The 17,277-nt window shown below is 42.4% G+C and overlaps 1 protein-coding gene across 14 annotated transcripts in view; it reads left to right on the top strand.

Moving 5' to 3' along the window:
• Positions 1-13,917: 13,917 nt before the first annotated feature.
• Positions 13,918-17,277, top strand: part of WNK1 (WNK lysine deficient protein kinase 1) — a 143,214-nt gene continuing 139,854 nt past the window's right edge. For 5 of the 14 annotated variants that reach the window (XM_081820983.1, XM_081820980.1, XM_081820979.1 and 2 more), the window contains exon 1: positions 13,920-15,692. In XM_081820983.1, coding sequence (XP_081677109.1) covers positions 14,934-15,692 — 759 coding nt within the window. In that variant the 5' untranslated portion in view covers positions 13,920-14,933. Of the gene's footprint in view, positions 15,693-17,277 lie in introns of all 14 variants that reach the window. The other 9 variants (XM_081820985.1, XM_081820984.1, XM_081820977.1 and 6 more) reach the window with 3 other exon arrangements.

Below are 17,277 nucleotides of genomic sequence, written 5' to 3'. Positions count from 1 at the left end.
AAAGGGAGTAGGTTGAGGTCACCTGCCACTCTTGACAATGGAATAGCATTATTATTAATTCAATTCAATGAAAGGTCCAGCTCTGCAAAAGGAAATTTGCTAAGGTCTCATCCATTACTAACCTGAATGGCCCAGGTTCCTTTCTCTTCATCTTTTTCCTCTATTGTTTCCTTGTATTGTGTATAATTTTATGAGCTTTGTGATTAAGTTGAAGAAAAATGAGACTACTATTTAAGGACAATTATTAGTGTTTTAGAACGTATACTTCTGTCTACTGTAGAGTATTACTCCATGTAGAAGCTGGAGCGCTTTTCCTAATTCTCAGCTGTTCTAGGAAAGCACATTTACGATATCTTCAATTGGCCTCAACACATATATTTGGAAGACGATAATATTATTGCTATTATTAAATTTACCGAATACTCTTTTTAGTTTCAGAATGAGCCTGACTGTGAAGGTTATTAAGCAAAATATGTTCAGTAAAATCATCATCTTTAGATTCAGAAAATTATCACTGAATGTTAATTTATGGATATTGAAGAAGTACATAGGATTTCCCTTGACCATAGATGGCTATGTAATGCAAGCAAACTCTTAAGAAAGATCATATATAATTGGAAAACTTATCTTCTGATTTATTGGTAAAAAGATACTCAGAAGATGAGCAGTGATTATGTTCATAATTCTTTTCAGTATTTTTCCTCATAGTTATCCCCATCCCTCCAACCAGTGGAGATGGATGAACAATACCACTGCCCAGGGGTTTATCTAACTGAACTAGTAATCTCATTTTTTCATTTTTACCCATAAAGTTCATGTAGACTTTTAAGTATTATGTTTAATTATAAACAGAATAGAATGCTTTGTATTTATGTTTCAATAATCTTGGTAGAATTATGTGCCAATTTAAAAATCTAATTTATTGAGGTAAACTTAGGTACAATAAAAATTGCCCAGGGATGCCCGGGTAACTCAGTCAGTTAAGCCTTCGGCTCCAGTCATGATCCCAGGGTCCTGGAATCGAGCCCCTCATCGGTCTCCTTGCTCAGCAGGGAGCCTGCTTCTCCCTCTCCCTCTAGCCTTCCCCCAACTCATGCTCATGCTCTCTCTCAAATAAATAAATAAAATCTTAAAAAAAATAAATAAATATTATTTAACCCAAAGTCACAATGATTTTCTCCTATGTTTTCTTCTGGAAGTTTTACAGTCTTAACTTTTATATTTAAGCATATGATCCATCTTGAGTTAATTTTTATGGATAGTATGAGGAAAGGATCAAGGTTTATTTTTTCCTGTATGGCCGTCCAATTGTTTCAGCATTATTTGTTGTAAAGTTATTTGCTTTCCCCATTCAATTGCCTTAGCATATTTGTCTATGTGTCTTGGTACTCTCTATTCTGATCCAATAATCATTTGTTAATCTTTATGTCTGTACCACACAGATGACTTGATGACTGCAGCTTTCTAGTTAAGTCTTGAAATCAGGTAAAGTCTTTCAACTTTGTTCTTTTTGCAAATTGTTTTGGGTAAACCAGATTCTTTGTATTTCTATGTAAATTTAGAACCAGTTTGTCAATTTCCATTTTTAAAAAGATTGCTGGGATTTTGATTGATATTGTGTTGAATCTATAGATCAGTTTGGGGAGAGCTGACATCTTTTTTTTTTTTTTCCATGGGTCAGTTATTTATCACAGTATAATTAATTGGCCCAAAACATTTATTAGATCACAGGTGCTGTGAATCAGGAATTTGGGAGCTAGGTAGTTCTGACTGAGCTAGGTGTCTCAAGGAGGTTGCAGTCAAACATCAGTCAGGCTGCAGTCATGTGAAGGCTTGACTTGGGCTAGACGATCCATTTGCAAGGTGGCTCACTCATATGCCTGGCAAGTCAGTGTTGGCAGGAGGAGGCCTCAGTTCCTCTCCACATAGACCATAGTGCTGCTTGAGTATCCTCACAACATGGCAGCTGGCTTGCCCTAGAGCAAGTCATCTCTCTGGGATTCTGCCTCCCCATCTTCAATGGGCTCTGAGTGCGTCCAGCGCAAAGGACAAGATGAGGTGGAATCCGTAGAAGGGGACTCCGCGGGCATGGCATAGCTGGGGAAATAGTTTACATGGCCGGGTCGGGACCAGCAAGGACTTGCACCGAGAGCTGACATCTTAATAATATTGAGTGTTCTGATCCATAACAGGGCATATCTCTGAATTTTAGGTCTGTAATTTCTCTCAGCAATACTTTGTGGCTTTTTTTTTTTTTTTTTTTAGATTTTATTTATTTATTCCTGAGAGACAGAAAGAGAGAGAGAGGCAGAGGGAGAAGCAGACTCCCAAGGAGCAGGGAGTCCGATGCAGGACTCGATCCCAGGACGCTGGGATCATGACCTGAGCCGAAGGCAGACGCTTAACCATCTGAGCCACCCAGGTGCCCTATTTTGTGACTTTTAACATATAAATCTTGTACATAGTTTGTTAAATTTTTCCTGAAGCATGTTTTTTGACATGATCTTAAATGATATTTAAAATTCTTTCTTTACATTAAAAAAATAAAAGTTGTATATATCTAAGGTGTACGACATGATGAGTCGATATACACATCCATAGTGAAACGAGTACAGTCAAGCTAATGGACATATCATCTCCTCACATAATTACCATTTTTTGTGTGTGATGAGTGCACCTGAAATCTACTCTCTTAGCACATTTCCAGTGTTCAATACAGTATTATTAAGGCTAGTCATCATGCCTATGTATTAGCTCTCTAGTCCAACTCATCCTACATAACTGCAACTTGATACCCTTTGACCAACATCTCCTCATTTCCCCATTGCCACCTACCCCAGCCTCCGGTAACCACCACTACTCTCTAGTTCTATGAGTTTGACTTTTTTCTTTTTTCTTTCTTTTTTTTAGATTCCCCATATAACTTAGATGATGTAGTATTTGTCTTTCTCTATGTGGCTTGTTTCACTTAGCATGCTTTCAAGTTTCATCCATGTTGTCACAAATGGCAGGATTTCCTTCTATCTCATGGTTGAATAATATTTCATTATATATTTATACCACATCTTCTTTATCCATGCATTTTGTCGATGGACACTTAGATTGTTTCCATACCTTGGCTATTGTGAATAATACTGCAATAAACGTGGGAGTGCAAATATCTCTTCAAGATCCTATTTTTATTTCCTTTGGATTTCATTTTCTTTCCTGAATTGGGATTGCTAGATCATATGGTTTATTTTTAATTTTTTTTGAGAAATCTCCATACTATTTTCATAATGGCTGTACTGATTTACATTCCCACCAACGGTATACAAGGATTCTCTTTTCTCCACATCTCAACAACATGTTATCATTTGTCTTTTTGATAATAGCCATTCTAACATGTGTGAGGTATTATCTCATTGAGGTATTTACTTGCATTTCCCTGATGATTAGGGATGTTGGGCATATTTTCATAATACCTGTGTACCATTTGAATGTCTTCTTTTGAATAATATCTATTCAGATCCTTTGCCCACTTTTTAAATTTAAATTTAAATTTTTTCTTTTTCTTTTTTCTTTGCTATGAGTTGTATGAGTTCCTTACATATTTGGGATAGTAACTCTTTATCAGCTATATGGTTTGCAGGTATTTTCTCCTTTCTGTAAGTTGCCTTTTCATTTTGCTAATTATTTTCTTTGCTGTGCAGAAGCTTTTTAGTTTGGTGTTAAGTCCCACTTATGTATTTTTGCTTTTGGTGTTATATCCAGGAAATCACTAATTTTGTTGTCTATTTGTGTGTGTGTGTTTTTTTTTTAAGATTTATTTATTTATTTGAGAGAGAGAGAGAGTGAAAGCATGCACACGAGTGTGGGGAGGGGCAGAGGGAGAAAATCTTCAAGCAGACTCCCCACTGAGCAGGGAGCCCCACGAAGGGCTTGATCTCATAACCCATGAGATCATGACCTGAGCCAAAACCAAGAGATGGACTCTTAACCGACTGAGCCACCCAGGCGCTCCTATTTGTGTTTTCTTGTTGTTCACTGAATTTCTTTTTTTTTTTTTTTTTTTTTTAAAGATTTTATTTATTTATTTGAGAGAGAGAGAGAGAATGAAAGACAGCATGAGGGGGGGAGGGTCAGAGGGAGAAGCAGACTCCCCGCCTAGCAGGGAGCCCGATGCGGGACTCGATCCTGGGAGTCCAGGATCATGACCTGAGCCGAAGGCAGTCGCTTAACCGACTGAGCCACCCAGGCGCCCCTGTTCACTGAATTTCTTTCAGAGGATTATTCTCAATTCTTTGTCAGATAGTTCATAGATCTCCATTTCTTTAGGGTCAGTTATTAAAGCTTTATTAGTTTACTTTTGTGGTATCCTGTTTCCTTATTTGTGATCATTGTGGCCTTATGTCGGTGTATGGGCCTTTGAAAAAGTGCAGGCTGGCTTCAGTGGGGGAAGCCCTTCACCAGTCAGCCCATCCAGAGATCCTGGGTGGGGTGTCTGGTGATGTCCGTGGGTGGGTTTGCTGCTGGAATCCTTAGTCAGGCAGATCTGGTGCTTGGGTCAGCAGCTGGGCAGGCTTCGTGCTTTGGTCCAAAGGGACCAATCTGGTGCCTAAGTCATTGGGGGGATGGGCCTGGAGCCTGATCCAAGGGTGGCAGTCCTAGAGCCGGGTCCATGGGGTTGGCCCAGTGCCAAGGTCTACTAAGGCAGGCCTGGGCCCTGATTCTGTGGGACCTGGGGCCTCAGGGGTCCCTCTGGCACTGGGGTGTGTCTGGGAGCTGGGGCCAGGGGAACCAGCCTGGGGTACGGGGCCACCCATCATTGGGTTGGGCCCAGTCCTGGGGTCTACAGTGAAGATGAGTATTTGCTTCACTTACTTTCTCCCATTGGGAGGGTATATCTCACTGTACTGGACTGCCTGGTCTCGAGGAAGGAGTGACAGGAGTAATGTGAAACTGTCTTTCCTACCCTCTCAATGCATCTTTTCTTATTTCTTCGCTCTACCCAGGTGCCATAATTCCCACCTGGAATCCTTAGCTCTTGTGAAGGTATTTTCATGTGTAGATTTTTGTTCAAACTGATATTTCTGTGAGGGGTCAACCACTGGAAACCTGCTGATGTCTGAAAGCCAAATGATATGTTTTTAAATTTTAAATTATCCATTGCTTGTATATAGAAATGCAATTGATTTTTGTATACTAACCTGTATCCAGTGTCATTCTTAAATCACTTACTAGTTTTAGTAGGGTTTGTCTTTTAGCTTCCTTAGGATATCCTATATATATATCATCATGAGGTCTATGAATAACGGCAGTTTTACTTCTTTCTTCATAGTCTGTGTGTCACTCATCTTCTTCCTTCTCTTATTGCATCAAGTAAGACAGCCAGTACCATATTATGAAAAATGGCAAGAGTGAATATTCTTTTTATTTTTTTTAAGATTTATTTATTTTAGTGAGAGAGAGAGAGAACATGCAGAGGGGCAGAGGAAGATGGAGAGAGAAAATCAAGCAGACTCCTTGCTGAGCGCAGAGACTGATAGTGGGCTTGATCTCATGACCCTGAGATCAGACCTGAGCTGAAACTGAGGGAGCACCACCCAGGCGCTCCAAGAGTGAATATTCTTACCACATCTGCCATTTTAGAAAGCATTTGTTCTTTTACCTTTAAGTATGATGTTACACTAGTTCTTTTTTTTTTTTTTTTAAGATTTTATTTATGTATCTGAGAGAGAGGGAGAGAACATGAGCAGCGGGGAAGGGCAGAGGGAGAAGGAGAAGCAGATTCCCGGCTGAGCAGAGAGCCAGACGTGAGACCTGATCCCAGGACCCTGGGATCATGACCTGAGCTGAAGGCAGACGCTTAACTGACTGAGCCACCCAGATGCCCCCTTTAGTTTTTTTTTTTTGTAGATGTACTTAATCATGTTGAGAAAGTTCCCTTTTATCTATGGTCAGCTGAAGTTCTGGGTTGTTTTTTTTTTTATGAATATTTGTTGTTTTGTTGCATGATTTTTCTACATCTATTAAGATGTAACTATAAAATGTCTTTTCTGTTTCCCAACACATTAATTTTTCCAACGTTTCTCATTCTTTGTTTAAATCCTAATTTATGGGGTCCCTGGGTGACTTGTTAGTTAAGCGTCTGCCTTCGGCTCAGGTCATGATCCCAGGGTCCTAGGATAGAGCCTCATGTCAGGCTCCCTGCTCAGCGGGGAGTCTGCTTCTCTCTCTCCCTTTGCCCCTCCTCCTTGATTGTGCTCTCTCTCTCTGTCTCTCAAAAATAAATGAATAAAATCTTTTAAAAAAATAAATCCTGATTTACTAATTCTTCTACTAATATTTTCTTTTCCTGAAGACTTAAAAAACCCAGTTCTTATAGTGCATGTCTACTTGTAATGGCTTCTCTCACCAAATATACACCTGAGTTGGGTGGGGTAGTGATGGTAAAACGCTCCAACCAGGTGTATTTTGTAATAGCTTCCTAGGTGATTCTGATAAATCTCTTCCTGTGAGAGCTTGTGAAGGCCTAGAACATGATAGGGATTCTCATTTTTATAAATATTTTCCTTTATGTTCTTTCTAGATGATGTAATAAACTAATACTTGGTAATGTCATATGATGGAATATTTAATGACATTGGAAATGCTTATAATTATATATTTTTTTATCATTCTGTAGAGAATGATACCTAAATATCAAAAGCTGGTATCTCTTTTTTTTAAATATCACTGTCCTTTATTAAATTATGAACACTTTCCAATATATTTAAATGTTTTAATAGCTGCATAATATCCCACTTAATAGTCATGCCATAATTTTAGTATTAGCAATTTTTGAAAATTTTAATAATGGAATAATGCAGTATATATTCTTTTATGTCTGGCTTTCTTATATTCAGCTTTTTTTGTTTGTTTCAAATTTTTATGTAAATTCTAGTTAGTTAACATATTAGTGTAATATTGGTTTCAGGAGTAGAATTTAGTGACTCATCACTTATATATAACACCCAGTGCTCATCACAACAAGTGCCCTCCTTAACGCCTGTCACCCATTTATTTAACCCATCCCCCACCCATTTCCCCTCCAGCAACCCTCAGTGTGTTCTCTATAGTTAAGAGTCTCTTATGGTTTGGCTCCCTCCCTCTTTTTTCCCCCTTCCTCTATGTTCATCTGTTTTGTTTCTTAAATTCTACATATGAGTGAAATCATATGGTATTTGTCTTTCTCTGACTGACTTACTATTTTGCTTAGCATAATACTCTCTAGTTCCATCCACATCCTTGCAAATGGCAAGATTTCATTCTTTTTGATGGCTGAGTAATATTCCTGTGTGTATGTGTGTCTGTGTGTACCACGTCTTTATCCATTCAGCAGTTGATGGACGTTTGGGCTCTTTTTCTCCATAGTTTGGCTATTGTTGATAATGCTGCTATAAACATCAGAGTGCTTGTGCCCCTTAGAATCTGTATTTTTGTATCTTTTGGGTACATACCTAGTAGTGCAATTGCTGGGTCCTGGGTATTCTATTTTTAACTTTTTGAGGAACCTCCATACAGTTTTCCAGAGTGGCTCCACCTGTTTGCATTCCCACCAACAGTGTAAGAGGATTCCTTTTCTCTGCATCCTTGACAACATCTGTTGTTCCCTGAGCTGTTAATTTTAGCCATTCTGAAAGTTGTGAGGTGGTATCTCATTGTGATTTTGATTTGTATTTCCCCGATGATGAGTGATGTTGAGCATCTTTTCATGTGCCTGTTAGTCATCTGGTTGTCTTCTTTGGACAACTGTCTATTCGTGTCTTCTGCCCATTTCTAAACTTGATTATTTGCTTTTTGGGTGTTGAGTTTGATCTTTATAGATTTTGAATACTAACCCTTTATCAGATATGTCATTTGCAAATATCTTCTCCCATTCTGTAGGCTACCTTTTAGTTTTGTTGATCGAAGTTTCCTTCTCTGTGTAGAAGCTTTTTATCTTGATGAAGTCCCAATAGTTCATTTTTGCTTTTGTTTCCCTTGCCTCTGGAGACGTGTCTAGTAAGAAGTTGCTATGGCCAATGTCAAAGAGGTTGCTGCCTGTGTTCTCCTCTAGGATTTTGATGGATTCCTGTTTCACACTGAGGCCTTTAATCCATTTTTTTCCCAAAGATTTTATTTATTTATTTGACAGAGAGAGACACAGTGAGAGAGGGAACACAAACAGGGGGAGTAGAAGAGGGAGAAGCAGGCTCCCTGCAGAGCAGGGAGCCAGACTGGGGAGGCGGGCTCGATCCCAGGATCCTGGGATCATGACCTGAGCCGAAGGCAAACGCTCAAAGACTGAGCCACCCAGGTGCCCCCTTTAATCCATTTTGAATTTATTTTTGTGTATGGTGTTAGAAAGTGGTTCAGTTTCATTCTTCTGCATGTTGCTGTTCAGTTTTCCCAACACCATTTGTTGAAGAGACTATCTTTTTTTCCATTGCATAGTTTGCCTCATTTGTTGAAGATTAGTTGACCATACAGTTGTGGATCCATTTCTGGGTTTTCTATTCTGTTCCATTGAATCTATATGTCTGTTTTTGTGCCAGTACCATACTGTCTTGATGACTACAGCTTTGTAATATAGCCTGAAGTCTGGAATTGCGATGCCTCCAGCTTTGTTTTTCTTTTTCAAGATTGCTTTGTCTATTTGGGATCTTTTGTGTTTAGGATTGTTGGTTATAGTTCTGTGAAAAATGCTGGTGGTATTTTGATAGGGATTGTATTAAATGTGTAGATTGCTTTGGGTAGCATAGACGTTTTAACAATATTTGTTCTTCCAAACCATGAGCATGGAATGTTTTTCCATTTCTTTGTGTAATCTTCAATTTCTTTCACAAGTTTTCACAGATCTTTTACCTCTTTGGTTAGGTTTCTTCCCAGGTATCTTATTGTTTTTGGTTCAATTGTAAATGGGATCAGTTCCTTAATTTCTCTTTCTGCTGCTTCATTATTGGTATATAGAAATGCAACAGATTTCTGTACCTTAATTTTATATCCTGTGTGACTTTCCTGAATTCATGTACCAGATCTAACAATTTTTTGCCAGAGTTTTTCAGGTTTTCTACATCAAGTATCATGTCATCTGTGAATAGGGTGAGTCAGGCAGTTAAACAATGAAGAAGAGACTTCTTCTTCAAATGAAAATTTGACTTCTTCCTTGCTGATATGGATGCCTTTTTTCTTTTTGTTGCCTGATTGCTGAGACTACAACTTCCAGCACTATGTTAAATAACAACGGTGAGAGTGGACATCCCTGTCTTGTTCTTGTTCTGTTTTTCCCCACTGAGGATGATGTTAGCTGTGGGCCTTTCGTACATGGCCTTTATGATGTTGAGGTATGTTCCCTCTATCCCTACTCTGTTGAGGGTTTTTATCAAAATGGATTTTGTCTAATGTAATGCTGTATTGTATGCAATATAATGCTGTCCAATATAATGTCCAATGCTGTATTTTGTCAAATGCAAAAGCTGATATCTCAAAGGCTAGTAGGGTTGCTGGGGATTTGTACTTTCATATTCTATTGCATTTTTCAAATTGTGTGCAGTAAGTGAGAATATATTAAGAAATTCATACAATATAGATAAGAGTATTCCCCAGAAGTAGCCTCCCGCTTTTCATTTTGGTGTATACTGCCCATACTTTTACTGTGTGCATTGAAATACATATAGAAACAAAAATTTAAAAATACAACATATGATCTAGTACATATAATTCAACAATTTGAGTTTTTCACTTACTATTTTTATGCCACCACATATATATCTACCTCCTTCTCTTCTCCTGTTGCATGATGTTCCCAAAATTAGATATACTATAGTTTAACTACATGCAGATTGTTTCAATTTCTTGTTACAGGCAAAACTGTAGTGGATCTTCATATACATATTTGTTAGTGCATACATACAAGTATTTCTAGAAGGGAGGTACCAAGAAGGGAAACTGCTAGCTCAAAGGCTGTGCATGTTGTACATTTCAGTAAGTACTAACAAATTACCCTCAAAAAAACGTTTTTCTAATTTATGCTATCATTAATAGCACATGAGTTCTCCACACCCTTGCCTACACTTGATATTATAAATGCTTAAAATTTTTGCCAATTTTATAAGGGAAAAGTATATATCTTATTTTAATTTGCACTTCCTTAGTTACTGAGTTCCACCATTTTTTTAAAGTTTATTTTTGTCATTTGGATTTCCTCCTGTCTCAATTGTCCCCTTTTTCTATAAGACTTATTATCCTTTGTGATTTAAGGTGTTATTTAGATATATTTTGAATATTAGTCTTTTGCTATACAGGTTTCAAAATTTTTCTGTCAGCTCACCGTTTGTGTTTTGTCAATTTTGAAATAGTCAAATATTTTTCTTTATGGCTCTTGGGTTGTTCTTTGATGTCCCTTCCTATCCCACGTTTTCCTAGATTCTAAATATTCTTAGAGCTTATTTTGAAAATTTAGTCTTTAAACTATGTGGACATTAATTTTTGTGAAGACATGGAACCTAATTTGTTTTTCTTTCTTTTTTTTTTTAAACACTTTTTTTAAGATTTTATTATTTATTTGACAGAGGGAGACACAGAGAGAGAGGGAACACAAGCAGGGGGAGCAGCAGAGGGAGAGAGAGAAGCAGGCTCCCCGCTGAGCAGGGAGCCCAATGTGGGGCTCGATCCCAGTACCCTGGGATCATGACCTGAGCCAAAGGCAGACGGTTAACCGGTTAACCGACTGAGCCACCCAGGCGCCCCCTAATTTGTTTTTCAAATGAATAACTAGTTGTCCAAACACTGTTTATTTAACCTTTCTCCACTGACTTGAAATGCCATCTTCCTCATATGCAAAATTCCCATATATACATAAGACTGTTTCTGTATTATCTTTTCTGTTTCATTATCTATGCTTATCTCAAGGTCATACATTTAGTCTATGGTTTTATGATATGCTTTGATATAGGGCAAGTTCCACCTTCCCCGTTATTTCATTTATAATAAAAAAGGTTTAAAAAAACTCTGTTCTTTGGGTGCCTGGGTGGCTCAGTCAGTTAAGTGACTGCCGTCGGCTCAGGTCATGATCCCAGGGTCCTGGGATCAAGTCCCACATCGGGCTCCCTGCTCCGCGGGGAGCCTGCTTCTCCCTCTCCCCCTCCCCCTGCTTGTGTTCCCTCTCTCGCTGTGTCTCTCTCTGTCAAATAAATAAATAAAATCTTAAAAAAACAAAACAAAACAAAACTCTGTTCTTCATTGTTTAACTGCCTGACTTTCCCTTCTTCCTTGAGTTCCACATGACAGGGAGGTAAAATTAAAAATATCCATAGGCATGGGAAAAGAGAGAAAGGAGACAAAAAAAGAAATGTTCTCAAGATGGTATTTTTTCCCCTATACTTCAAGAAGCTACCCTATGAATTATGCCACATACAAAATAAGGTAGATTTTGTATGTTCAGCCACTGTCTAAATCAAAGCTGTTTCTGGTTTCATTACTAGCCAGTCACCAATGACGGGGACCATGTATACGTAAAATGTGAATTGATGGGAAATAGAAACATGACTCAGTTTGAGAAAATGAACAAGGACTAAAGTGAACAAAGAACATGGTGAGAACCAATAAAATACTTATTCTTATGGATCCACCTGCCAGGAACTAAAATCTCTTAAGCTTAGTGTGTCTATGGTATCTTGAGTTTTTTCTGCTGCTTCTATTTATGCCACTTGATGTTTTATATGGATTATAGGGGGATCAATTCTTTATTTGATAACTGAAATGACAAAAGAAAGGAAAAGTATTATTAGGGATATTATAGTAATGAGTAACAGAAAATATCATGTTAATTGGAAGTTGGTAAGCATTAAAAAGGGAACTTGGCAAATAAACAGTTTAACCTTTAAATCCAACCATTGTACACAATATGGTTATATTCAATATAAAGTTGTATCTGTTTTCATAGTGAAGCTAATGTTACACCGGTAGGAAAAGCTGTCAGGTGGGCAAGAATGGCTTTACCCCAACAGTTAATTATTTACAATGAACTTAATTGTTTGTTGCGGGGGGGAAAAAAAAACATGTTGATAAGGCACGATTGTCAAGGGCCTTGGTAGTGTGTACTCTAGTTGCCCTCACTGAATTCATATTTTACTTTATTATTATTATTTTTTAAAGAGTTTATTTATTTATTTGACAGAGAGACACAGCGAGAGAGAGGGAACACAAGCAGGGGGAGTGTGAGAGGGGAAGCAGGCTCCCCGCTGAGCAGGGAGCCGGATGTGGGACTCGATGCCAGGACTCTGGATCATGACCTGAGCCGAAGGTAGTCGCCCAACAACTGAGCCACCCAGGCGCCCCTGAATTCATATTTTAAAGTGCTCATAATCTGTTAGCTCCATGAAACCTAACAACCTTTGTTTTTAAAACCAACTTTTTTGTAAACCTAGAAGTGTAGCTTTTGAGGAAAAATTGAAAACAGTGTAACTATTTTACGTATCATATAAATTATATAGCAAATCTTCTCTAGGTGGAGTTCATCCCGATAAGTTGTGGGCATTTTCTAGGAAACTGGTGCTAACGAATCTTCTGTCAAGTTGCTTCCAAACTACTCAAACTCTTAGTGGGGCGCTCGGTTAGGAAGCGTGCTTCTGAGTTCGTTCTATAGCGGGCGCTGATGAGAGGCGGGAGCCTATGGACGCTCTGACGCGGTTGCGTACGTTTAAGATCTTCCCGCTCTTACCCGGTGGGCTAAGACTTTTAACTGTCATCTGACTGGTCTGGCTTCCCACTCTGTCTGGTGCCCCCTGGTGCTCATCACCTGTACAATCTTGAGTAGTTGCGAGGAGCGAAGGGGTTCGGAGAGCCTAAGGATGCTTTCAAGGAAAGCATTCCATTACTGTGAACTACATGGATCTAGATTTCCTCTAAGTCCAAAGCCACGGTATAAATTACATGTGTACATTCATGTACCTCTAGAGAAAGGGGATGTTGTTTTACTAAGCCCTCAGGCAAATGAAAGATGGAAATTAAGCTCAATCGACTACATAGCAAAAGTCAACTCGGCTCTCTCAAATTTGTGGTAAAAGACGCAAAGATACGTGGACCTTCTCTATTCTCGAATCCTCGCTCACCGCACCCTTAATTTTTTTCTGGCATAGCAAAGGATTCAGTATGCTCCTGGATTTCAGGAAGGCAGCCCATCTTTGAGAGCCAGACTATCTATCGTGGGGCTCGAGGTGAGAGTGTGGCCTTAATTGTTATGGAAGGGAAGAGGAGAGGAGGTAACACTCCCTGTCTCCTTCTGCAACCCATTTTATCACTATTAATCCCATGCACAATTTTCACAAAATTTCTTTTACCCTAGGGAAGGAGTCTTCAGACCCTCTGGCTCTCTGAGCTCAGGTTCTGGTTCTCTTTGCTTGCTTTCCTCCTCCACTCCCACACCCCTACACTCAACACTACTGCGGCTCTCTCCATTAAAGATGAACAACAGATCATCTTTCATTGCATGGCAACCTCTTAGCGCTCTCTCGCCTCAGCAGTGCATGACGGGAGTCTCTCCTCTCGTCCTGCCTCCCTCTTCTTTTTTTTCTTCCGGCCCTTTTTCCACAATTAAACGCTAAATAATGATTTTCCTAGCTAGCGTTGACTTAAGGATGGGGTTTAGCGACCCACGGTGACGCTCCCATCAGCCTTCCAGAAGGGGCGGTTTCCAAAGAAAACTACAACTCCCATGAAGCATCAGGCTAAAGCAACCACAGAGCATCACGGAAGTCGTAGGCTCCCTCCTCCCCAATCCCTTTCATGCTTCACAGGCAAGAACTACAAATCCCAGGGAGCCTCGGTACTAGCACGCCTGCGCGAGAGCCCCGAGAGCCGGGTGGGGGTGGGGCGCCCCGGGCGGCGGGGGGCGGGGTCCGAGCGGGCTGTGTGGAGGCTTCAGACTCCCGGCGCCATTTAGCGCGGAGAGTTTCCCCGGCGGACGCGGCTCTCCACGCTCGGCCACTCTGCACCCCCATCTTCGGTGACAGAAGGAGCCTGGTGGGGGTGACTACTCTTTCCTCTCCCTAACCCCCTTCACCCAGTCCTCTCGGTCTCCTCTACTCTCGGCCCAGAGAAGCCGCGGAGCTCGGGCCCCGCGGTGAGCGGCCCTCCCCTCCCCACCGTTCCCTCCCTCTGTCAGCCCCCGGCACCGGCCCGGGAGGAGACGGGGGTTTGCCAGGCCCGGGGCGGGCGGGGAGGCCTCGGGGAAGGGGGGGCCCGCTCCTCAGGCACCGAGGCTTCGAGGCTTCGGCTCTTCCCGTCCGGGCGATGGGCGCCCTGTGAGACTGGTCCCCCTAGCTGGGGGCGCGTGTGGGAGGAGGCGACCGACTGACTGACCGGGAGCCCCCGGGCCGGCCCTCCCTCGCCTTCCTCGGCCCCTCCCACCCTCTTCGGCTCTGGGATTGCCACCGCTCGGGAGTCCGTGCTCGTCCGTTCCTCGCTTTGCCGCCGCCCCCGGGGCCTAGCCCGCCCAGCTCGGGAAGCGGCGGCGGCGGGGAGCTGGAGCCGCCGCCGCATCCACCGCATCCGCTTCGACTCGGTGCCGGCTCCTTGCCCTGCCCCTCATGACTGCGGCGCCTCTGCTGCTCCAGCCTTCCCGGCCGCCGCTCGCCGCAGGATGGATGCGGACCGTGAGGCGCTAACCCCCGTGGCTCAGCTCCTCGACCGCCCGCCGACGAGCCCCCTCGTGAGCCGCAGCAGCCGCCGCAACTGGGCCCAGTGGTCCGCGTCTCCTTCGGGGCGGCTTGTCAGTGCTGAGTGAGGAGCCGTCCGGGTGCATCCGAACCCGCCGGGAGCGGGAGCCCTAGTAGCGGAACCCGCACACCTCCGCCGCTCTTCGGGCTCGGCCCCTCGCCCTCTCTTCATTCACAAGTTCGAGCCGCTCGCCTCGCTTGTGCGGACCGACCATGTCAGGCGGCGCCGCAGAGAAGCAGAGCAGCACTCCGAGCTCCCTGTTCCTCTCGCCGCCGGCGCCTTCCCCCAAGAATGGCTCCAGCTCCGATTCCTCGGTGGGGGAGAAACTGGGCAGCGCGGCGCCCGACGCTGGGACCGGCCGGACAGAGGAGTACCGGCGTCGCCGCCACACTATGGACAAGGACAGCCGTGGCGCGGCCGCGACCACGACCACCACCGAGCACCGCTTCTTCCGCCGCAGCGTCATCTGCGACTCCAACGCCACTGCGCTGGAACTGCCCGGCCTTTCCCTTTCTCTGCCCCAGCCCACCGTCTCCGCGGTCGCGCCGCAGAGTACTCCGCCGGAGCCGCACCGCGAGGAGACCTTGACCGCCACCGCCGCTGCCCAGGTAGCCCAGCTACCTCCCGCCTCTGCCGCCCCTGGGGAGCCAGCCGGCGCGGGCCCTGCCGCCGCGACTGCCCCCAGCAGTACCAGCAGAGATCGCCAAGTGTCCCAGCCCAACCATGTGGGGAGCAAAGAGGAGCCTCCGTCGGCCAGAAGCGGCAGCGGCGGCGGCACCGCCAAGGAGCTGCAGGAGGAACGGAGCCAGCAACAGGATGATATCGAAGAGCTGGAGACCAAGGCCGTGGGAATGTCCAATGATGGCCGCTTTCTCAAGTTTGACATCGAAATTGGCAGAGGCTCCTTTAAGACCGTCTACAAAGGCCTGGACACTGAAACTACAGTGGAGGTCGCCTGGTGTGAACTGCAGGTATAGCCCCACTTCTTTATTTTACGGTGGTTTGGATCTACATTTGGCTCGGTGAAGCCAGTTTATCGAATTCCTCCTTTACAAGTCATTCTCTTAACTGTTCGCCCTGGCGGGGGGGGGGTGGGGTGAGGGGAGTGGGAGGCCAACTTTTGAAAGAGATTGAAACTAGAACTTGGGGCATGACCTAGGTAGGATAAGAATTATTGGTAGCCAAAGAGGTTTGCTACTGGGGGGAGTGGTGAAAATCATCTTAGTACAAACGCATTACCTACTTGTTACTGTTTTAGTGTCTGGCAGGAAACTCGGAGTTAGTGGGAAAGTTTCTGAGTTAGGAAAGTACAGAATCTTCTTGCCTTGTGCATTTCAATCTCAGCAGAGGCTCTGCACTGTTGAGCTGCTGGTGTGTTACATGCGAGTTTCCATCCGCGAGATCAAGCTGTACTTTTAAAATAAGAACGACCTTGTTCCTGAATGACCTTACTTGGGATATATCTTAGTTGGTGATTGCACAGGCATTTAATATAAACTACAAAAAAGACTTTCTTCTCTGGATAAATGACTTCGGACTAGAAAGGTACAATAAGTGTTTGGTATTGTCCCACTTGATGATGCTTAAGGCTTTTGGTAGCTAGAAGTTACCTGACAGGGTAAATTAAAACTAGTAAGGCTTCACCCCATTCACTATACAGTGACTAGTACAAGAGCCCATGTAAAACTGTGTGCTTTGAGATTTGTAATGTCACTATGGTTATTTTAAACTTGTTATGAAAGGTTTTTAAGCCCGACTTTTCCAAGAGTCCAAAGGACTCAAAGTGCTTTGCTTTTAACCTCTCAGGGAGGTTTTCATGGTGTAAATAATGGTGTGTCATTCTGGTTGACAAGTATATTCTACTTTTAAATAGCTAGGTTTGGGCAACTTGTTGCTTGACCTATAGCAGCTTGATTGAACGTTGCTCGCATCCGGAAGTGAACGGAGGTTGTTGGAAGAAGCAGAGTTCCACTGAATGAAAAAGTCAGTTACAGTATACAGGAAAAATGCCATTATCTGTATTCTTCTTGTCAAGAAAATGGACTGAATGGATCAAAATAGGATATGAAAGTAACTGAATAGGAGTTTATTTTATCCATGAATGAATATGTTAGCACTTAACCCTTTGAATGTCACCTTCCAAATGACCAAGGCCATATCAAATGTGAAGGGAAGTTAACTCAACATGTGGAAGGAAGTGAACTTAAAAACTGACAAGTTCTTTAGGAACGTAATAATTTCTTAAGTTTTACAGTAAATGATGTAGAACTTCTAAGGCATTGTGAAATAAAAGCTCAATTTTATGGTGGTTTATATTGAAAAGGGTGCAGACCTTTTTGAAAAAATCTTGTCAAACTATAATTTATTCTTATTGGTCAGTCATACTCAAAAACTTAGGTCTGATTCCTTTTGGTTTACAGGCAAAAATTCTGTTTACACGGGGACACTTTTTTTTTTCTGCTTTTGTACCAGGGGTGCCTATTGCTGCTGATTCTGGATTTTATTCTTTTGTTAAGGTTTTACACTTGAATAGGTGCTCTATAGATATATATATAT

This window comes from Leptonychotes weddellii, chromosome 5 (assembly GCF_054177405.1).
Source record: "Leptonychotes weddellii isolate Sample4059 chromosome 5, ASM5417740v2, whole genome shotgun sequence".
NCBI classification, from domain to species: Eukaryota; Metazoa; Chordata; class Mammalia; order Carnivora; family Phocidae; genus Leptonychotes; species Leptonychotes weddellii.
This window is presented reverse-complemented; position numbering and strand designations above follow the sequence as displayed.